General features: G+C 39.1%; 2 protein-coding genes across 2 annotated transcripts in view; both read left to right on the top strand.

The window, feature by feature from the left end:
- Positions 1 to 13,588: 13,588 nt before the first annotated feature.
- LOC134822716 (uncharacterized) lies at positions 13,589 to 16,755 on the top strand. Its single transcript, XM_063833916.1, has 5 exons — positions 13,589 to 13,724; positions 13,858 to 13,960; positions 14,830 to 15,037; positions 15,216 to 15,319; positions 15,516 to 16,755. Exons 1-5 carry the CDS (start codon positions 13,591 to 13,593, stop codon positions 15,702 to 15,704), a joined length of 738 nt encoding a protein of 245 aa, XP_063689986.1. The 5' UTR covers positions 13,589 to 13,590; the 3' UTR covers positions 15,705 to 16,755.
- Positions 16,756 to 16,988: 233 nt separating this feature from the next.
- The window catches only part of LOC134823333 (ras-related protein O-RAL-like), a 15,144-nt gene continuing 8,786 nt past the window's right edge, over positions 16,989 to 23,346 (top strand). The window contains exons 1-3 of the mRNA XM_063834761.1: positions 16,989 to 17,086; positions 17,660 to 17,765; positions 21,845 to 21,941. Coding sequence (XP_063690831.1) covers positions 17,673 to 17,765; positions 21,845 to 21,941 — 190 coding nt within the window. The 5' untranslated portion in view covers positions 16,989 to 17,086; positions 17,660 to 17,672. The remainder of the gene's footprint in view (positions 17,087 to 17,659; positions 17,766 to 21,844; positions 21,942 to 23,346) is intronic.

Genomic DNA, 23,346 nt, shown 5'->3' with positions numbered 1-23,346 from the left:
TCGAGCGTGCTAAATCACTCTACAGTCGATCTTTGAGATTGTTCTAAAAGGGCCCCCGACGGTTGTAACCAACTTCAATCGATGTATTTTCGGACGCTGATTCCGAATCACCCCACATGACATAGGGTTAAAATGCTCCCCTGACGAGATATTGGCGAAATACTGTCTCGATCACGTGATATGACCGTATAAGGAAGTTAGTCTTATTTCTCGTTAGGGTTAGGGTTTCAGCATATGTTTTTGTTAAGGATTGGGTTAGGGTTAGGGTTGGGATCAGATTAGAGGGTTAGGGTTTCGAAAAGTCGTTCAGAACCAGCTGGAGAACGGGTTGAAAAAGTCACGTGACAGTCGAGTGTAGAGTGATTAATCATCATCCCAAAGGCATCTCCAGAAATTGCTACAGAAATGATAAAAATGTCGATATATTCGCAACGAGCTAATTCTAAAACAATATAGAACCATTAAACTTAAAGCCAATAGTTAGGGATAATTAACATAAATTAAAATACAGCTTTAACCAATAACCATCTGGGAAAAATTACGATAAGCAGTTTTCTACAAGAATGTCAAATGTGTTGTCCATAGTCTCAGGAACCACCCCAAAAAAGTTTGAATCTGGATAGGGAAAAAAGTTAAAGTACTTTTTCTCCAGGCGTCTAAGGATCGACCGCACTTGAAAAACTTTTAACTACCGTCAGAAAGACACCTGGGATTCCCTTGTCATACGTTGTATGACCCGCCGCGCACGAGTGCGCGGCTCCCCCTGTATCGTAGAAACTCTAGTTACTCTACTCACTATAGTGAAACGACGATGGGGGTCACGACTTAAGATACAATGATTCCCATATATAATTATAGGCATTAGGGTTGTAGCGCGATGCGTTACTGTGCCGCGCCGCGCACTCAATAAGGCTTCTCACAGCTTCTCTGGCTAGATCGGCGAGATGCGCTACTGTGCCGCGCCGAGCTGCCATGAATTGACATCGTCAATTAAGCATTAGGGGTGCAAAATGAGTCATTTGTGGGGCTTGTAGTTGTAGGTTTATGACTTGTAGTTCACCTAACCATGTGCTTTCACGCCACTTCGGGCGCGCTTATTTCTGCAAGCGCAAGGGCTCTGGATAGAGCAAACTTGTAGCGCGATGCGTTACTGTGCCGCGCCGCGCACTCAATAAGGCTTCTCTGGCTAGATCGGCGAGATGCGCTACTGTGCCTGGTGCCGCGCCGAGCTGCCATGAATTGACATCTGACATCGTCAATTAAGTTTATGACCTACCAAAACGCGCCGGCCGAGTTCGAATCGTCGACGCGGTCTAATATTTGGAACAAATATTTTACGAGTTTATCTCCCGTCGACCCGTCAATTTGATTATCATTATGCATGTCAGCTCATGGGGTAAGTCAATGTTTTATTTCAGGTGCAGGGTACGGTCGTCAGATCTTCATTTATTTTGATTGATAATGTCAACCCATCGCGAGATCAGATCGTTGCTCTGGTTTGCAAAGCAACGGGCCAAATAAACAATGTTTTTGTTTTTTATTGACATACGTTGCAATGTTGCATGCCACTATTTGCGCGCGAAGCGACGAACGCAACATGTATCAAGTTTTAAAAACTTTTAAGCAAGTTAAATTTGTTGGCATATCAGAAAAAATTTGCATAATTAAAATAAAACCTGCATAATAAAGATAGCTAAAACACAGCCGCACAAAATAGTGCAAAAACAAAAATAAAACAAATCCCTTCATTTTTCCTCGGGTGAAAATCCAAAAACAAAAAAGGTGGTAAAAATTTGTAACAAATATGCACCACTACACTTTACCTGGGGACCTCAGGCTATTATGTTCATAAACATATGAATAGAGATTCGGTGGAATGACAGGCTAAGCGCGGCCCAGTAACACTGCACTAATATATAAGCCTCGCCGAGCTGTTGCATGTTTGATGTTGAGGATTGACCTCGTGAATAAAAGTCAAAATGTGCTATTTTTTGCTTAAATTTAGAATAATTTTCTGCACTTGTATTAAATCAACTTTGTAGGTTTATAACCTCCCAAGACGCGCGCCGAGTTGGACTCATCGACGGTCCTATATGGAACAAATATTTTACGAGTATCACCCGTTAACAACAGAAGCTTGACCTAGGACAGTGGGACTTGTCCATTGTTAACGGACAAGCCAAACGCGCGCTACTTCTTAGCACTTAAGCCGCGGGCCTTTCTGTTGACGGATGTTACTCGTATAAATTTCTTCGAAGTAGCGCGCGCCGCTTTCTTCTCGAAATATTGTGCAAGTGCAACGAAGTAGCGCGCGCCGGGCCAAATCATTAACAATGGTCAAGCCTTTCCGTAGCACTTGCCTCAGGCCATTTAACATTTAACATTTCTTACTGGGCCGCGCTCAGCCTGTCATTCCGCCAAATCTATATTATGTTAATGAACATAATAGCCTGGGGTCCTCAGGTAAAACATTTCGAGAAGAAAGCGGCGCGCGCTACTTCGAAGAAATTTAGACGTGTAATTGATTCACGATGTAAATCCTTCGCAACTCGGTGAGGCACAGTGGTGTATTTCGCCGATCTACCGAGAAGCATTATTGGATGCGCGCGCGACCCAGTAGTGCATCGCGCTATAAGACGAGTAACATCCGTCAACCTGGGCCGGGGACCCCAGGCTTCAATGTTCATAAAAATTTGGTGGAATGACATGCTAAGCCGAGTGCCGCCCAGTAACAGAAGCTAGTTTTGCTTTGTATTTTTGCAAATAACTGGCATAATATAATAAATAATTAAATCTTCCCCCGTCGTCTGGAGCGTGTGATTTTTGTTGATATCTGAGCTCTTATTTTTATCTTTTGGTTAACTTTCTGTGATTGGACTCGGTATTTTCGTCCCGGCCGAGTGGGACGATGCTTGCTCGCCAGTTAAGCTATACTGTAGATGACACTAATTTCTACAAACCACAAAATATTAAATATAAAATGTGTCCAGTATGGCGCAAATGCATAATTTAATAATTTCTCGACGCCGTCGTCGGGTGAGCAAGCATTTGTTTGTTGTTTAGTTGTGTTGAAAGGGAACATTACTTGATTAATTCATCCATTCGGATTTTAATAACGATGAGCTATGATATACCGTTCATCTTAGACTATTGGATCAATCTTATTATATGATTAGATTTCATAAACGAACTTGGCACACAAAAGATTATAATGCGGAGGTTGGCTGGCTCTTCTATAATAAATACGACACTTCAATTTACAGAATGCTTGCTAGAGATAAGACAAAATATTATCATACCATACATGCAGCATGAGTAACTAGTGGATAAGCCTTCGGTAAAAACGGATCCGGAAAAGTCAATGCAGCACTCGGGTCCTTGGTATTGTCGTCGGTATATTGTCCATTATCTACGTTCTGCTTTCGTAGTTTAAACAATAGTGAGTTCTAAATATACAGCTTTAAACCGATTAAGTATGAATGAATGAAATACCTGACAATCCGCACTCTTATAATCCAAAAGCATGAGTAACTCGTAGTGATGTATGATTTCTAGAAACTTTAAATTAATTTTGGCGCTCACAGGTCCTCGTGAATATGTGATCGCCGCATAAGGTTCTGTAAATGCGCACCTTCAAGCTTAAATTATTCACCTTACTGAGGCAGTCAACCATCGCGCGGCTTTATTTTTATGATATGATATGTTTTGATTGTTATTAATAAATACCAAAATTTAAATTTGTTTTCCTAAAATTTGTTTTCCTAACAGGACACCAGGCTTTATTTGCTTATATACGATACATTAATATCATATAATGTGTGGGAGCAATGAGTGTTATTTGCAGTGGCGTAACGAAAGGCCCTGCTGACCCCGCTGTGCAGGGGGGCGCTGTCTTAGGGGGGCGCCAAATCGTCGTTTGAATGTGGGACAATTTCGAAAACTTAACTAAAGTACTAGCAAAACTGCGCGTTTTGCTCTAGATTAGACTGACCTGAATTTTCACTTTTTCGTCCGATCATCTTGGAAAGTTTTTTGTACATCCCCATAGACGTAAATAGTAACCAAAAAAATTATTTTTGAAAAATTCGGAAATTTAGGTGTTCCCCAAGCCGTTTCCATGACAACCGCGCTCGGGAACCTCAGAAATCTGGAAAAATTCGATATCTCAGGACCCATTGCACCTACAGAGTTAAAATTAGGCTTAAAAGATGCGGAATCAGCACATTTATATGAGACTTATTAATAAACATATAGCCTAAAGTGCTCACTTTCGTCAAAAATTGCAAAAAACACATTTTTTGTACATTTCCATGGCAACCGCGCCCTAAAATTTGGATGTGCATCTCTATTTTTCAGTCAAACTATGAACAGCTCAGAAGTGAAACAAATTTTTTTTTTAGTGAAACAAATTTAAAATTTTATCCTTTATTTTACAATCATAATATAATAATATTTATAAGCCTCCGTTTTGAAAGTTTTAAATTTTAATACATTCACATTTCTATTTAAAATTCAATTTTATGTACAAGTCAATAACTGGCCGCCAAAGCCGCGCATTCTTGAAAACAGGATTAACTTGATTATAGTTATACGACTATGTAAATTAAAAACTATCCGTGGTTTTTTCTTTTAAATAAATAAATTATAATTTTACCTAAGTCCAAAGCCGGCTTTGAAAAATTTACTATTAAATCATAATATATCGTCAACTTTAAATATTTACAATGCAACAATTCATTAATCTGTAAACACGCGTACTCCAGCCCCTAAACGCATAAATTGTTATGCGGCGCGGCTCAAGCCGCGCACGCACGTATTATTTTATACTGTTTGCTTTCTAATAAATATCGTGCCAATGTGTACGTCTAAATTGTAAACGTTCATGTTTTGTGTAAAGTGAATCCAATTGGGACTAGTGACAAGGATAAGGACCCAAGTGCCTGTACGGCTTTTTCGGGCCCCTGTGGACCACTACTCTTGAAATCACTCTACAACATTGAACATCTATATCTACTACGTCATTTGGCAATTATTGTCATTAATCTAACTTTCTAATTAATTGCCGAGGGGGAAGAGTAAACGCTTCACATTAAAATTCAATATACAAAATTCAAAACCATCAATACGGTATTAAATATTATGGACAAGTCTATAGATCTATTTCGTAGTCATATATTCACATGATTTGCTTTATATTATATTATCTTAATACTGTAATGAAGTACAGTAGGATTTGTGTTTCGAGAAAGAAAGGTTGCGGTCAAATTATTAACAAAAGTAAACAAAAGTCCATCAGGGACTCCGTGGAGTCGAAAAAGGTACACGGCTGCTGTCTGGTGCTGCTAGGCATTTATTGATCAAGATGTTTTATTGTATTGATTTATAATGATTCTATTGTTCGTGACTAATCAAGTTCTAAGTGGAGGTACAAAGTGCTGCTCAAGATACTTCGTCATCTCATGTCCAGTATAATGATTAAGATAGTATACAATGCAGTTTTAGTAGTTGACCCATACAGTTAAGTCCGTCATAACTCACAATCGTTAAGTCGTCGGTCAATTGTCAAAGTCGTTGTGTGTTTATTCGTTGAGATAGCAGTAAGATAAGACGTTACGCGCGCGCGCGTTTAATCCCGTCGACGTGAAATGTGACAATGAAAACGCCATAGAATTATTATTTTCGCGCGTTACGTAGAGTTTACCAGTGTGTAATACTAGTTAACACTGGGTGTACACTGAGTGTAAGTGTAAGTTTCATATACAAGCCGTTGAATATTTCCAATTTTGAGTGTATCGTGAGCATGTTTTACAGTGCGATTGCTCGGTACTAGTGTGTTTGTGTATATATATATATATCATTTGTGGAGTATGGTGTAAGTAATGTTTTTGGTTGGAGTGCAGTGGTTATATGTATGAGAAAAGATATATGGTCATTTTAGTAACTCACATAAATCAGAACTTGAGCTCATTTGTGGCAAAATTAAGCTCACACCAATCAAGTGTATCATGCTTGAATTGCAATTCTCGTAAGGCAATTTTCAATATATTCTTAAACCCGTTTGTCGGAGTATTAAAACTTATCTTACTTGATGTTTGTCGACAGCTGTTCCACATGTAGGATGATTGGTAGATGAATTGTGAGGATGGTTGTGATGTAATGAAATAATCCTCTCGTCGTGGTGACCTGTTAAATGATGAGTACAGTGATAATGGTTCCTCTAACTTATTAATTTTGAATAGTTCTAAGAGACAAGTGTACTTGTACAGATTGTGGACCGTCAACAACCTGTGGGTTTTAAACAAGGGCTTGGAGTGTTCTTTTTGGTAAAAGTCCACCCCCAGTCTTTGCTTATCAACAGGTCGTGTTCGGGCACACGTTTTAAACTTCTCTAGGTAAGCTTCTCTATCCCCAAACAGAATTCTTATACACTTTTTCTGTGTTTTAAAGATAGGTTCAAGTCGGTTATTGCTAATACCACCCCACACAGATATTCCAAATCCTAAATGTGATTCAAATAGAGTATGATATAAATCCTTATAATACTGCTTTGGGACAATGTGTCGTATTCTGCACAGCTTTCCTACTTCGCATTTAAGTTTTGAGTTAAGTGACTGCGTATGTGATTTCCAGTTAAGTTGGTCGTCAATAATAACGCCTAGAAATTTAGCTTCTTGAACTCTTTTGATAACTACATTATTTAAAGTTAGTATGTTCTCGTCATTTTCTACTTCCTCTTTGGCCCGTGAGGGTTTAAAATGAATAAAACAACATTTCTTAATGTTAATATGTAATAAGTTTAGTTTCATATACTTGTACACAAATGATAGAACTTCATTTCCTTTTTCGTATAGTCTTTTGACACATGTGTCTTCTATAAATATGTTAGTGTCGTCGGCAAATAGTATAAACTTTCCTATAATTGATGAGTTACGGATGTCATTAATATAAATAATAAAAAGTAAGGGACCAAGACAGCTCCCCTGCGGCACTCCATAGACTACTGGAAGTTTCTCGGATTCTTCACCTAATACCGAGACATACTGGTATCTGTTCGACAGGTAACTTGCTATAAGGTTATTTGCATTTCCACGGATTCCATAATTTTCTAACTTATGCAGTAACTTTTCATGTGATATTGTATCAAAGGCTTTACTAAGATCAATAAATATTCCAAGAACGTGTTGTTTTTTCTTGAGGCAAGATTCTACGTGGTTCACTGAGTAATTTAGGGCATAACTGGTCGAGTGATTTTTACGGAATCCGTACTGGTTTTCATATAAGGAGTTCTGTGAATGAAAGAAGCTGTATAATCTATTGAATATAATCTTTTCAAATATTTTACCAAACACAGCTAGCGTTGATACAGGTCTATAGTTTTCAAGGAGTTCCTGGTTATCTTTCTTGTAAATGGGACTAATCCTTCCAACTTTAAGGTCATCTGGAAATATGCCATCTTTCATACATTCGTTATACAGTACAGTGAGTAAAGGAGTAACTATTTTAGAGGACTGCTTAATTACATGAATCGGTATGTCACTTGCCTTGCCATTTTTAAGTTCAGATATGATTTTGCTAACCTCGTCTGTTGTGCAGTCATGCATGTAAATGCTGGAAGTGTTTGAAAGCGGTAGATAATCATAGAAACTAGGTATACTGTTTATGTTAATTTGTCCAAGATCATTGTAAGCGGTATTTAGGTCAGAGGCTAATGATACAAAATATTTATTGAATTCGTTTGCTATGATCCTTCTATTTGTTATCTTAACGTTGTCTATGGTGAACAGCGGCTTTATTTCACGCCGCCGTTTACCTCTTATACGATTTATTAGTTCCCAGGTCTTTTTACTATCACCGCTATTTTCAGCAAATTTACCAGAGAAGTATTCTGTTTTCACAGTTTGACGTGTTTTCTTTAGGACTTTTCTGTATTCTTTGTAGATAAGGTAGCGACTACGTTTTAGTGAGCATTCAGGGCACTGGCAAATGCCGCCCTTGTTATCAGTTTCCCCGAGTTTACATTTTCTATTTCTTATCTCAACCCAATTTTCGTACAGTTTATGCTGATTATTAATTGAGCAAATGAGACCGGGAGTTATCCAAGGGTTAACCTGAACAGTTCTCTTAGAGGTTTTCGGGGTCTCTAATTTAAACGATTTTTCGACGCAGTTTTTGTAAGTGTCATGGAATTCAGTAAAGTTATGGATTGTTTTAGTTTTAAGCTCATCTTCAAGATCCACTAGGAAGCCGTTAACATTTGATTGACAGAAGTCGTAATATTGTTTAAAAGAAGTTTTTTCAGAGTTGACTTCAACATTCCAGTTAAATGTGTTAAAAATAGGTGAGTGATGAGTTATTCGTTCTTTTAGGGTGCCTGAAGTAATCACATTCTCAATATCGTTAGTAATAATGTTATCTATGCAGGATGCTTTACAGCCTGGTTTTTCGTGGGTAACAATAGATATTAACGGACAAAATCCTTTACTGAATAATATTTCTTCATATTTTTGAACATTTTTGTTATCTTTATCATGAAGATCGATATTAAAGTCTCCAGCTAGATAACTAAACTTCGGCATGTGATCAAGAAGGTTAGAAAGTTCAACTAGAGCTTGGGAAATACAGCCACTTGGTGGACGATACAAAACACCTACATTAACAGGTTGATCTTCGTTACTTAATGATAAGACAAGTATTTCTAGATGTTCTGTGACTTGTGATATATTCTCAATTACAGTAGCATTTAATTTATCGTCAACATAAAGGGCTACTCCAGTGCCCTTTTGTTTGTTAGGTGCTGTGTCCTGATAGTAACTATTATAACCGTCGAGCTGAAATAGACTGCTTAATTCTTTTCCAGTGTTGGTTTCAGCTAGAGCTATTACGGAGAATTTTGTTTTGTACCTACAGGTTTCAATGGCAAGGTTGTCAAAATTTGATTTATTTCCATCAATATTTTGAAAGAGAATAGATGATTGTTTCTTTACTTGGTTGCAGAGAATATTTGTAAGGTCAGATGCAGTGTATGAGTTACAATCATTTAAAGTATTTGAGATTTTGGTTGTGTATTCGTCTAGGTTGTTGTCGTCGTCGTCATTGTCAGTGAGTAGTTTAAATGGGTTGTATTTAACCTTGTCTAAATGGATACAACGAGTACAGTAAAACTCATTAGATTGGCTATTTGGATTTGATTTGCGATAGCATTTATGGTGCATTATGCAGTCACAGTGAAAACATTCAACTATTGTTTGGCCGATGACTATGTTCTTAGAACAGACAGGACATACCTCCTTAATGAGGGGAGTCATGGTTGGTAACCATCCACGTGACCCTGACTAGCAGCAGCAGGAACAACAGGACCAGTTTCTCTTCCAGCAGTCGCATCCCTGTAGGATCTATCGTCTACCCTTGTGGACCTCCTCTTCCTTTTGTCGATACCACCGTTAATCCTGAGAAGAACAGTGTTACGAATAAATTGACCTAACTTTGCTAGTCCCCTCCAGTTGAGGTGAAGGAAGTCCGGTTTTTGGTATTTGTTGAGGTCGCGAGAGAGAGAGCGGTCAAGGAGACCATCCCTATCACAGAACTCATCAAATCCATCCACATAACTGACACCAAAATTGGACGGGAGCAGCCTACATCGAATCAAACTGTTAAAGTATATAAGCTTTCTATTTAAATCAGCACGTTTAGAAGGAATTGTTGGACAAACATATACATGCACACCCGGATTAATAGATTGAATCTGGGCAATTTTTGAAACTAGATGGTTGTAGATTATATCAATATCGTTTTGGCTTTTTACATCTGTTTGTTTCAGGTCATTAACCCCACACAATATAACACAGTTTCTATAGCCACAGGACACATAAGGATCAATGCTATCGACAGTTGGGGCAAAGAATCGTTTTCCAGGAAGCCATTTGCCGAATGACTTGGCAGGATCAGAACCGAATTTCAGTCCGCCGGTGTTCGAGTCCCCAATGATACATGTAGCGTTTCTATTCAGGGAACTGACTGATCTCAATGTTATACTGTAGCGCAGCCCAGTTATCTCGCCTGCATCGATACGATGGTGGAACAGTGCTTGGCTACGACGAGTCATTACATATAATGATCCTGGGCCACATAGTTGCTTGTGCTCATCAATACCTGTACTAGCATCAGAGAAAGAAACATGACATGCAGTACCAAGAGAGACTGTAAAGATACTTGATTCCGGGTGGATAGAAGGCTCGTTATCAGAGTGTCTAGGCAAGGTGCTGCTTGTGCCGTCAAACCGATTCACCAAACAGCTGTTAACCTGAGGTTGGTCACCTGAACAAAACTCACTGTTGATTCTGTCGATGAGTTTTCTCAAGGGTGGTGGTATTGCCTTTGGTGTCTTGGACGACTTAGATCCAGGATAATCGTACCGTTCCCCATATGATAGGCAGGAGCGTTCGTTTTCAATTTTGAAGTCTGTGCTGCTCAAATCAAATAGGTCAACTAGTTCTTCCGCAGTCTTCTGATCTATAAAATCGTTTTTGAACAGTTCCACAGGTTTCTGCTCATGATGAGGTGGCTGCAAAAGGACAGGTGGTGCTGGAGAACTACAGGGGGATAACTACAGGGGAGAACTAGAGGGGAGAGAACAGCTCAGTACTACACCTGAGGAAGAACTACAGGAGGGAGAACAGCTCAGAACTACAGGGGGGGGGGGGGGGGGAGAACTACAGGGGAGAGAACAGCTCAGAAGTACTACAAGGGGAGAACAGCTCAGAACTACAGGAGGAAGAACTACAGGGGGAGAACAGCTCAGAACTACAGGGTGGGAGAACTACAGGGGGAGAACAGCTCAGAACTACAGGGTGGGAGAACTACAGGGAGAGAACAGCTCAGAAGAACTGCAAGGGGAGAACAGCTCAGAACTACAGGAGGGAGAACTACAGGGGGAGAACAGCTCAGAACTACAGGGTGGGAGAACTACAGGGGGAGAACAGCTCAGAACTACAGGGTGGGAGAACTACAGGGGGAGAACAGTTCAGAACTACAGGAGGAAGAACTACAGGGGGAGAACAGCTCAGAACTACAGGAGGGAGAAATACAGGGGAGAGAACAGCTCAGAACTACAGAGTACAGGGGGAGCACTACAGCGGAGAGAACAGCTCAGAACTACAGGGTGGGAGAACTACAGGGGGGAGAACAGCTCAGAACTACAGGAGGAAGCACTACAGGGGGAGAACAGCTCAGAACTACAGGGTGGGAGAACTACAGGGGGAGAACAGCTCAGAGGAACTACAGGGGAGAGAACAGCTCAGAAGAACTACGGGGGAGAGAACAGCTCAGAAGAACTACAAGGGAGAACAGCTCAGAACTACAGGAGGAAGAACTACAGGGGGAGAACAGCTCAGAACTACAGGGTGGGAGAACTACAGGGGGAGAACAGCTCAGAAGAACTACAGGGGAGAGAACAGCTCAGAACTACAGGGGAAGAACAGCTCAAAACTACAGGAGGAAGAACTACAGGGGGAGAACAGCTCAGAACTACAGGGGGAGCACTACAGCGGAGAGAACAGCTCAGAAGTACAGGAGGGAGATCTACGGGGGAGGGGGGGAACTACAGGGGGAACAGCTCAGAACTACAGGGGGAGAACTACAGGGGGGAGAACAGCTCAGAACTACAGGGGGGGGGGGGAGAACTACAGGGGAGGGGGAGAACTACATGGGGGAACAGCTCATGGAACTACAGGGGGAGAACTACAGGGGGGAGAACAGCTCAGAACTACAGGGGGGGGGGGGAGAACTACAGGGGAGGGGGAGAACTACATGGGGGAACAGCTCAAAAGAAACTACAGGGAGGGGGGAGAATAGCTCAAAAGAACTACATGGGGAGAGAACAGCTCAGAACTACAGGAGGAAGAACTACAGGGGGAGAACAGCTCAGAACTACAGGGGGAGAACTACAGGGGAGAACAGCTCAGAACTACAGGGGGAGCACTACAGGGGAGAGAACAGCTCAGAACTACAGGGAGGGAGAACTACAGGGGAGGGGTAACTACAGGGGGAACAGCTCAGAACTTCATGGGGGAACAGCTCAGAAGAAACTACAGGGAGGGGGGAGAATAGCTCAAAAGAACTACAGGGGGAGAACAGCTCAAAAGAACTACATGGAGAGAGAACAGCTCAGAACTACAGGGGGTGAATTACAGGGGGAGCAGCTCAGAAGTACTATAGGGGGAGAATTACAGGGGAGAGAACAGCTCAGAACTACAGGGAGAGAACAGCTCAGAACTACAGGAGGGAGAACTACAGAGGAGGGGGAGAACTACATGGGGGAACAGCTCAGAATTATGTAGTTCTAAGCTGTTCTCCCTCCTGTAGTTCTTCCTCAGGTGTAGTACTGAGCTGTTCTCTCCCCTCTAGTTCTCCCCCTGTAGTTATCCCCCTGTAGTTCTGAGCTGTTCATAGTTTGACTGAAAAATAGAGATGCACATCCAAATTTTAGGGCGCGGTTGCCATGGAAATGTACAAAAAATGTGTTTTTTGCAATTTTTGACGAAAGTGAGCACTTTAGGCTATATGTTTATTAATAAGTCTCATATAAATGTGCTGATTCCGCATCTTTTAAGCCTAATTTTGACTCTGTAGGTGCAATGGGTCCTGAGATATCGAATTTTTCCAGATTTCTGAGGTTCGCGAGCGCGGTTGTCATGGAAACGGCTTGGGGAACACCTAAATTTCCGAATTTTTCAAAAATAATTTTTTTGGTTACTATTTACGTCTATGGGGATGTACAAAAAACTTTCCAAGATGATCGGACGAAAAAGTGAAAATTCAGGTCAGTCTACTCTAGATACACACTTTTTTAGAGATTTTACCGGCGTATTCTCTAATATCACCTAATTTGTTCAATTTTAGGGAGGGGCACCAAAAGGGGAGGGGGCGCCAACAGGGGGGCGCTTTTTTCGGCAGGGGGGCGCCAACAGGCAACGTTACGCCACTGTGTGTAATTTGTTACAGTATGATGTAAATGCAATGATGAATAAGAGCTAGTCAGCTATTTTGGCTTCTATTTAGAAAGGTCAAGACGATAAAATGGCAATGTTGACCGATGCTTATTATTACGATGATATTCATTGTGATATTTACCAGTGCGATTAGTTTCTTAATAAAAACAAGGTTGCCCCAAAAATATTTGCAACCACTCATCCTAGGACGAGTTTTTTCCCTACAAAAAGAGATTTCAATTGTCACAGATTTAATATTTCCTTTATTCCCGGCAAAACCCTTTAGATTTTGTTTTGCCGATAACGATCTTGCCGATGGCGAATACTGTTTATGTCCTGAATAATTCATTGATTTTATGGTGAGATCATTGGTCCATTTGTTTCATTTTCTCAAGCAAAACTTTTGTTTTGATTGATTCTATTTGATTAAAAACAATATTGGTAAATAATGACTTCCTTGAAACAGATATCAAACATTGCTAGTGACAGAACTTCGATGCAATGGTCATTCATTTGTGACTGGATCAGGAGAATTTGTTTCAAATTATGATCCCAAATTAAATTGTTATTCCATTCTCACTAAAATTATGTTTTACAGCACAGAATGGAGTTTTACAATTTTGTTATGTTCATTGAACTTCTGGTTCTGTTTGCAATAAATGGACCAATGTACTACAAAATTCCTCATAACTTCAACCAATCAGATCTGTTTCTTGATATCAGGAACCGACAAGGATTGTAAGTAGCTAGTTTGTTTGTCACCAATGTGATACTGTTAAAATAATGTTAGACCTCACATTTGAATTGAATTAAGTATCAATTTTAAACTTCAAATGGTTTTGGTGCATATAATGGTTCAACCTCCCTACAGGTCAGTTCTATCAGTGCTGTGTTATAGAGCAATAGACGTTGTTCTACTTAAAGCTGGTGATACCACTCGAATAAATTCTGGAACATGCATGCATGTTGAATTGGTTTGTCACTTAAAAATGTTGAACCTTTTTGAAATTCATACATTTTTGCTCAGTTGCTTATATTAAATTTTGTTTTCCGTAGTCACCTACACCTGAAAGCAGCAGCTTCCCTTGGTCATATTTACGGAATGATTAGAAACACTAAACAATGCAACTCATAAATAATGTTTCTATCCAGATATTACGTATACTATCCGGATATTACGTACACTGTATATTGTGATTGAGTAAATTATTCACGTTTATTATAATTTTAAAGGTAATTTTGACATAAAATCTTCTGTATGACATCTCAGTCATCACCTACAGAATACCACAGTAAAATATAACATGTATGTTGATATGGTGATATATCAGGAATCGACCGGGATTGGAAATTTTGAGCTATCCCGGTCCCAGTCAAATGCTGATTCATGATCCCGGTCCCGGTTAATTCATGATTCTTGGTCCGATCCCGGTCCCGGTCAATCACTCAAATTTGCCGGGATTTTGACCGGGATCTTTTACATAATTTCATTCACTGTGATTTTAAGTTTTTCCTTTCATTCATTGTGAATTTCATCTATAAACATCCTCTGAGCCAAATAAAACAATGTTTAAAATTGCTAAACAAGTTTGAGTAATAAATTATGATCATGAATTAACCAGTAATCGACCGGAATTCCCAGTACCGGGAATCCCGGTACCGGGATTGGCAATTTTGAGCTATCCCGGTCCCGGTCAAGTCACATTTTTCATCCCGGTCCCGGTCCCGGGTCAAATGCTGATTTATGATCCCGGTCCCGGTTAATTCAGGATTCTTGGTCCCGGTCCCGGTCAGGCCTGAAATCATGTCCCGGTCGATTCCTGTGATATATATATGATTTCAGCTAACGTTGGTGCTAATCTCCTGGATCCTGTGGCTTGAACTAGTCCTCTTCGTCTCTGCAGGTTCTCCTAACTCGGTTAAACACATCAAGTTACAGATACTCTGCTTCATATGCCCTTTCCTGATGATGGCGCCTTGTATGTTCTACAAGATGTTTGAGTATACCCCAACCACCTACCGAGTTATCTGCTCCTTCAAAACACCTACAGGTTTGCGTGGTTCTAAAGTTTAATTTCCTTTAGACTTCACGATATGAAGATTGATATTCAAGTTTTTCTGCCTCTTCAAAAACAATAAAGAGACTTTTGCTGAGTTTTCTGATGGTGAAATAATATTCATCTGTCATAATATAATCAGACAGTTCATAATGCTATGATTTCATATCAGTTGCAGAGACACACCAGATAGGAATATCAAGTATGATGATGCTGCTGTTTACCTTGTGGATACCAGCACATACTTTATTAATCATGAGCTATAAGAGGAACAGGGTAAGAGTTGTGCATGGTTTTGATAAGGAGTTTCAGGGGTTTTAATCGATAATGCAGTATAACTGTTTTAACTGTATTATATTAAACGTATTTATGATTACAAAATAAGCCCAGGTACCGTAGACAAATCATGCAGACTTTGTTGTAACACCAGGCATAACTTTCTGTACCAAATAAAATTACAATATTACTGCAGTTGAACATGCTGACAGTTGTCATGGGACTGGTTTGTATTGCTCTCTACATTCCTGAACTCATGCACTTCATGGATAACAACACAAAAGCATCTATAGACGCTTCAACTTGCCGTTCCTTTATCCTGATGCTCCTTTCTGTTTACCTGAACTCAAGTGTAGCTGCAAAGATGGAGAAAGAAGTTGTATAACTTTGGATGTGACATCACATGTGACTCACATGTTTGTCACATGCGACTTGATTGTTGATTATACGTAGAATTTCAGATAGCTAGGCTTTAATTTAAATCTTAGCTTATGTGTCGAATACGTATGGTATTATATTATGTGTTTAATGTAAGTATAACGTAAGGAGATGTCTTAGGATATTCCCCTGTGTATGGTGGAATTATGTGATTAGTACTAGGCATATTGTTTGGTCTGAAATTTGATTTTGTCGCATTTGAAATGTAGACCTGGCAAAAAAAGACGACCGTTTTTTCGACGATTTTGATTGTAGCCGAATCGCCCAACATGACATGAACATGCTTTATAACTACGAATATGTGAATATGGCCGCAGAATTTAACACAGTCCATAAGTCATCATATCTAATTGATGATTGAATTGTACCATTTTACTGTCTCATGCTCAGGTGTACATTTCATTTTTCAGTTGTACAGTTTAGGTTTAAAAATAATTTGATGCTATTATGTTCTGCCTCTAATATTTTATAGGTTTATTTTGCAAATAATTATTTGATCCAATATCCTATGGTTGTAGTGTTTAAATCTTTTTAATCATGAGGTTGAATATTTGGGTGATTATTTATTAGCCGCTGATAAAACGTTGAACGTTTATTATTATAATATCTTCTATCTGATTGACTGTTCATTAAATTAATACGACGCCTGAAATGGAAGGAATACTGTTGGTTTATGTAGCTACATACCTGTAGGTTGATTCTACCTCTGAGAATTCCGTAAAGATTGTTTAGAACTCGAATCGTCTTAAGCCCTGAGCTTTGGTGTTTAGTTAGCATAGTCCATGTTATTACTTTGATGTTTGTTAAATTCTTATGCTTTATAACAATTTATTACTCGTATCAGAAATTATGTTGTTTTTTGGGTAACTTATGTAAATTTATGATAATTTAATCTATTAGATTAGAATGTTGTAAAACATATTGACGTTAGTTGTAAAATTTAACAGGTTTTTACTGTCTGCACATTTATGACATAAGATTGCACATTTTCAGGACAATTCCATGTCTCAACAATGTAAAATTAGCTTAAAAACATGAGTAACATATAGCAGTCATGATCTCTTTTAAACTACGATAATCATAAAGTTTTAAAACGTTTTATCATATAACGCATTACGTACTCAAGTAGGTATGCATGTTATTTTGTTTTTAAGACAAATTCTAATGATCCATAAAAATATTGAATTTCAATTTTATTGTAAGACTAGAAAAGTAACGTGTTGTTCCGTACAGGCATGTAAACCAGATAGTGCTGTAAAAACAATACGTGACGGGTTCTCTGCTCCTGCTATGAAAAACATAACCAACCTACTAGGACATTAGCTACAGGTAAGGGTCCCTTTCATAAACTTAGTGGATATAATGTTAATCTTTTTGATTGTGGTTTAATAATTGGATTGTAATAGAGTAACTATAATGCAATGAAGGTTTTAATTAGGTAGCTTTACGTTTCAGAGCTCATATTTCAGTTGTTAAATCTCAAAGCAGATTCATGGTTTAAAACATTCTTCCAGTTGACCAGCTTTTATTTATTTACCTTTTCTCAAGATAAATCTTAGTTTAGAAATCTACCCCGTTCACTCAGGCTTTTCTATAGAAAGCACATTTTGTAACACTCTTGTCAGATTGTTTTATTGTCAACAAAAAACACCACTTTTAAAGGTTTTATAAGTTAGAACACGACACCTCATGGTTTTACTGATGTGTTACAAAACAATACAAATGTATATTATATATTGTATAGTACCAGGTACCTTATTCATCGTTTTCATCATTGTTTTAGTTTTAGACTTTAGTTTATGTATCCGTTTTTCCTTTTTTTCAGGCTACTTATCAGATCTTTAAGATATTCATTTATGTTATATTTTTTATTTGAATAAAATTATATGATAATCAGTACAGGAACTAAACGACGATGACGACCAATAGTTCAAAGTACAATATAACGGTGATTGGGGCCCCGGGAGTCGGTAAGAGTGCTATTACCCTTCGACTTCTCTACCAGGAGGTTTGTGGCTTTTCCTGTTTATTGTTTGTTATTTCTACTGTTTTTGTGATTTTCTCCTCGTTTGTCTGTTCTCAAGTCAACTCTTCTGTATGTTTGTCTTGTATCTTTTTGAACTTAGCGTTTTCATGTAGACTAGATTTCATTTTAAAATGAAGTTTTCACACTTTGCCATTACCAAGCAGTAAATTTGGTAAGTAGCAAAGATTTACTGCTCTTCATTAATAGTCTTAATTAGTCTCCTCATTGACTAGTCTTATAATTTAATAGTCTTATAAGACCACAGAGTGTTCTTTAAAATGTAGCATCAATATACTTGTGCCGACCTCCAGCACCTACCCACTCTCGAATAGTAATAATTAGTAGGTTGAAAGGGTAACCTGATCTCGTACTCCCGCCATCTTGCCGTCTTTATACCGCTATTTAAACTTGTGAGTTTGCACCAGATGGTACTGTACGTGTTATCTACAATAGACACTGATAATTGGTGCAGTTTGCCGGTACAGCATGCTAAGCAAGATCCCCGATATATCTCTTGCACTGTAATTAGCGGTGTACTCGTGATTACATAATTACAACAAATTATCGGGTGATACGATACGAGTGGACAGGTTTTATCTTTTAGTCGTACATGGCAATAACCAGGATCACTAAACGATCGGTAAATTTTTGGATTGTGATATTGGAGATATCAGGGCTTGGTCTAATTTGGCTGGATCCACAAACCCTCACTCAAGATATCAGGGCTGGGTCCGAACTAGCTGGGTTCACAACCCCTCATTCAAGATATCAGGGCTGGGTCCGAACTAGCTGGGTCCACAAAGTACAAACCTTCACTCAAGATATCAGGGCTGGGTCCGAACTAGCTGGGTCCACAACCCCTCACTCAAGATATCAGGGCTGGGTCCGAACTAGCTGGGTCCACAACCCCTCACTCAAGATATCAGGGCTGGGTCCGAACTAGCTGGGTCCACAACCCCTCACTCAAGATATCAGGGCTGGGTCCGAACTAGCTGGGTCCACAACCCCTCACTCAAGATATCAGGGCTGGGTCCGAACTAGCTGGGTCACAACCCCTCATTCAAGATATCAGGGCTGGGTCCGAACTAGCTGGGTCCACAACCCCTCACTCAAGAGTCAAGATATCAGGGCTGGGTCCGAACTAGCTGGGTCCACAACCCCTCACTCAAGATATCAGGGCTGGGTCCGAACTAGCTGGGTCCACAACCCCTCACTCAAGATATCAGGGCTGGGTCCACAACCCATCACTCAAGATATCAGGGCTGGGTCCGAACTAACTGGGTCCACAAACCCTCACTCAAGATATCAGGGCTGGGTCCGAACTAACTGGGTCCACAAACCCTCACTCAAGATATCAGGGCTGGGTCCGAACTAGCTGGGTCCACAAACCCTCACTCAAGATATCAGGGCTGGGTCCGAACTAGCTTGGTCCACAAACCAACCCACCCTAACTATTTCCGGCTTGCCAGTATTCACACTAACATTTGCTTTAAATCTAATCACTAGGATTTACGAAAGTATGAACTTTCCCTAATGTATGCAGTCAATATATTGGAAATTCTGGCAACTTCTGTGTCATGATGACAAGTTCATGGAGGTCCCGACACCGTAATGTTTTTAAATTCCTGGCCAAGAAAAGGAGAAGAATGATCGGAATTCAGGATATCCTTGTTTTTTTTTCAAGTGCATCCTTACAGAATACAAGCATTAGCAAAACGTGAAATTAGCGTGCAGTTGTTGGTTTAAAGTGTGTTTTATACACACTACTTCTGTACTGATCACTAGAATAATATTAGCCTGGTTACATATGAAATTGTGTCGTAATGTACACTGTAATAATTTAAAATACAATATGTTCTGATAAAATGGTTAGAGTTGAATCCCCATATCATCGTGTAGTTAGTACTTTAGTACGGTATAATTATTGTATTATGTTGTGTTCACATCTTCTGTGAGTCTAGATTTGAAATGAGTATTGTGTGAACTGTAAAGTGGACTTTGAGTATTCAATTTACTCTGGTTCTGTGTAAAACTATTAACTAACGCTGGCATACCTAATATGAAAAGATGAAATGTAATATTTGTAGTGTAAGAAGTGCAAATTGCTCTCTTACATTCCTCATAATTATCCGCATAAATACCTAATATTATCGCATACATTCCTAATTATTCGCATTCCTAATTATTCGCACATTCTTATAATTCATTCACATGCCTAAATTTCTACGTCATACATTTTAAAAGTGCAGTTTTAACCATTAACTGGTAATAACAGCTCACTTCCTCCACGTGTATGTGATTTAGAAATACTGCAATCTTTTATTAATTGTTGCAGCATCAATTATAGGCGTAAACACAGAGAATGATGACCTGTACTGGATTCTATAAAAGGAAACCAGGCTTCACACATGTGACTTGGTGTCATTGTTAAATATGGAAATGATCAGACCAAGTTGTGGAATTACGTGTGTTGGTTCGTACAGTGTGTAATACATGGCTTTCAAAAACATTTACATTGCTGTTTCACACACATGGAGATTTGAGTTATGACGTTGTGAAGTACATATCTACTTTTATGAAGTCTAAAATGAGGTTTTGGAATTACACAATATGGTTTTAAGACCACCTAAAACAGCTCAATTTTCCAATGAACGCTATCGCAGCCCTTTGCTGAGTTTAATGTATATTACCACGTAAGATTGAAACCCACATGCAAATTAATCTGTTCGTTATTTGCATTCCTACACATTCCAATAGGTTAGCATGTTCAGTAATTACGGAAGACTGTTAGCAGTAGAAATGTGTGTGTAATGACTAATTCAGTTGTGTGTTGTGTTAGTTGCTGCTGTGTGTATTATATGAGCAGTATAATACAGTGATGGTACGGAGCAGGGTGTATGTAGAGATAAACTAATCACAGTTATAATACAGACAGTGCACTGAATCCTACCTAGTGCAGTACACTACTAGTACACTACTAGTGCATTTCTAGTGCAGTACACTACAATAGGGCATTTCTAGTGCAGTACACTGCTAGTGCAGTAATAGTACCAGTTCTTATGCAATTCTGGTGCAGTGTACACTAGTGCAATTCTAGTATTATAGTTTTAGTGCTGTAATATGCTAATAAGATACAGTGTATTGAGTACATACACTGTATACAATGCACATTATTCATTAACCCTACAACAGTATTGACTCTATATTCTATTCTTGACATATTATTACAACTGTAACCTTGATATAAAAACAAGATAAAATGCAGACGGAATATTCTAGAGTATTTTCCCGACCTTTAAACGTTCCAGATTGTGCATGATTTTATAGGCACCACGTGTGCTTGTTCTCTTGTTGTAGCCTGCATAAAACACGTTTTAAATCTACCAGCTGTTTTCTGTGTGTATTGTGTGAGCTATCAGATGTAACCATTATATATAATATATTGTCATTATGTGTATATATTGTATTGTGTTTACATCTTAAATTGGATTAAATAATATACATTAAGTTAGATGATAACCACAGTGGATATGAAATGAATTAACATGCGCGTGCGAAGGGCAGTTGTAGCTTGATCGGTTGAAAATAGTTTTGGTTAAATATCAGAACTCCAGAACCCACTTGCACCCCTCTAGTCTATGAACTGTTGTCTCAAAAGAGATGTCTAAAACTGAGAACCAACTCCTAACATAACTTTAGCAGATTCAACTAATAAGTTGATTAAAAGTTAATTTAAAATGTACTCGCGGGCCTTGACTAGAGTGTTGGGTGAGACGTTTATCTTCAGTTTTGGGTCCTCAGATTAAGAATTTGGAACTTGTCTTGTTGACAAATTGGTTGACAAATTCTACCCCTGAGTTGAGTAGCTCAGTTTAGAAATCAGAAAACACCCTTATTGAGGGGAAAGACAATGTCTATATTACATGTCATGTAATATAAATACTATGTAATATAAATACTCCTACCCATTTGCATGATTACTGTCTTGTTTCGACAACAATTAATGTTATAATTGGCAGGTTTTGCATTCTCCTAAAACGAACTAAACCATTTCCCCTCAGTTTGTGGACGACTATGAGCCCACCAAGCTGGACAGCTACCAGACAATGATGGATTACCAGGGACAAGAAGTAGACGTTCAGATTACGGACACTGCGGGTTTGTTTTACTGATAAAGACGTTTCTCACAGTTCAGCCATAACCGTCCGCCAAGAAGGATGCCAGAATAATACTTCAAGAGTCTGGCAACAAATTTGCATTAAATTAGGAGCCGCCACACTCCTTCCTTCGGCCTAGGCCTAATTAGTTTTCTTTGCACCGGATATCCAGCCAAGAAGGCCCGAAACGAAACACTTCAAATTTTGTTTTCTTAATTAGTGTCAGTAATGTCTCCCAATTTCCCCTCCAAAACAAGTGAATTCGTCAGCACGTGATATCTTCCAAGAATCACGTGATATCACAATATTTCCAAATTTCCCGTCACGCACAACATCCCTGTTGATGACGTAATGTCTTTCGTAAATCACGTGATCACAATGTTTCTCTGCTTCTTCAACCGCCCTTGATATCATTCAGCCCGCAGCTGGTAAATTGGTATAATGCTCCTGTAGACTCAGCTTTTTTTTAATGAGTTAGTAATTAGTCAATTTTCAGTCAATATTCATATTCAGTCACAAATCAGTCAATATTCAGTAAATATTCAGTAAATTTGTTCAGTCAATATTTAGTCAATATTCAGTAAATTTATTCAGTCAATATTCGGTCAGTGACTCATTAAAAATACACCAATAAAAAATAAACATGTGTCGAAATTAAACTTTTGCCTTCTCTTCCTGCGTGTGTACAACACAAATGATTGGTATTTCCTGGTTTACAGCGCACATTTTTGGAGTTGGCTAACCAAGCTTAAACCGTGATAATGTTTGAAACATTAGCCGACTAATTAGGCTGACACTAATTGGGTGGTGGTAAAAGAGAGATCGTTTTAAAGTGGGGTTGTGTGAAAGTCGGGGTTGTGTGAAAGTTGGGGTTGTGTGAATGTCGGGGTTGTGTGATTGTCGGGGTTGTGTGAATGTCGGGGTTGTGTGAAAGTTGGGGTTGTGTGAAAGTTTGGGTTGTGTGATTGTCGGGGTTGTGTAAAAGATGAGACTGCGTAAAATTCTGATCGTGTGAAAGTGTCGGATTTGTACGTGATTCCAGCGGGATACCAATTATTGAGTTTGAGCACTGATCATTACGATTGATCATTAACTGATACATTATCATGTAATTACTGTTATCACACAATTCGATTTGTCGTCAGCTTGTTATGAAGGAGAGAGAGAGAGAGAGAGATAAGTATTAGGTGGCTATTCGTGGGGTTGGGTTACACCACCACATCATCATTAATATGAGAGATACCCAGTCCATGTTTAATGTAGAAGCGGTTAAACCCGTCTGACCGCTGGTGGAGTTGGCCCACATCTTGTTCTACTTATCGAGTGTACTTGCACACCCCAGACAGTACACTTGTCTACTTGTACTTCTGTACTTGTACTTGGTAAATGGCAGTTCCGGAAATAAC

This window comes from Bolinopsis microptera, chromosome 11 (genome assembly GCF_026151205.1).
Source record: "Bolinopsis microptera isolate Bmic1 chromosome 11, MBARI_Bmic_1.0, whole genome shotgun sequence".
Lineage (NCBI taxonomy): Eukaryota > Metazoa > Ctenophora > Tentaculata > Lobata > Bolinopsidae > Bolinopsis > Bolinopsis microptera.
This window is presented reverse-complemented; position numbering and strand designations above follow the sequence as displayed.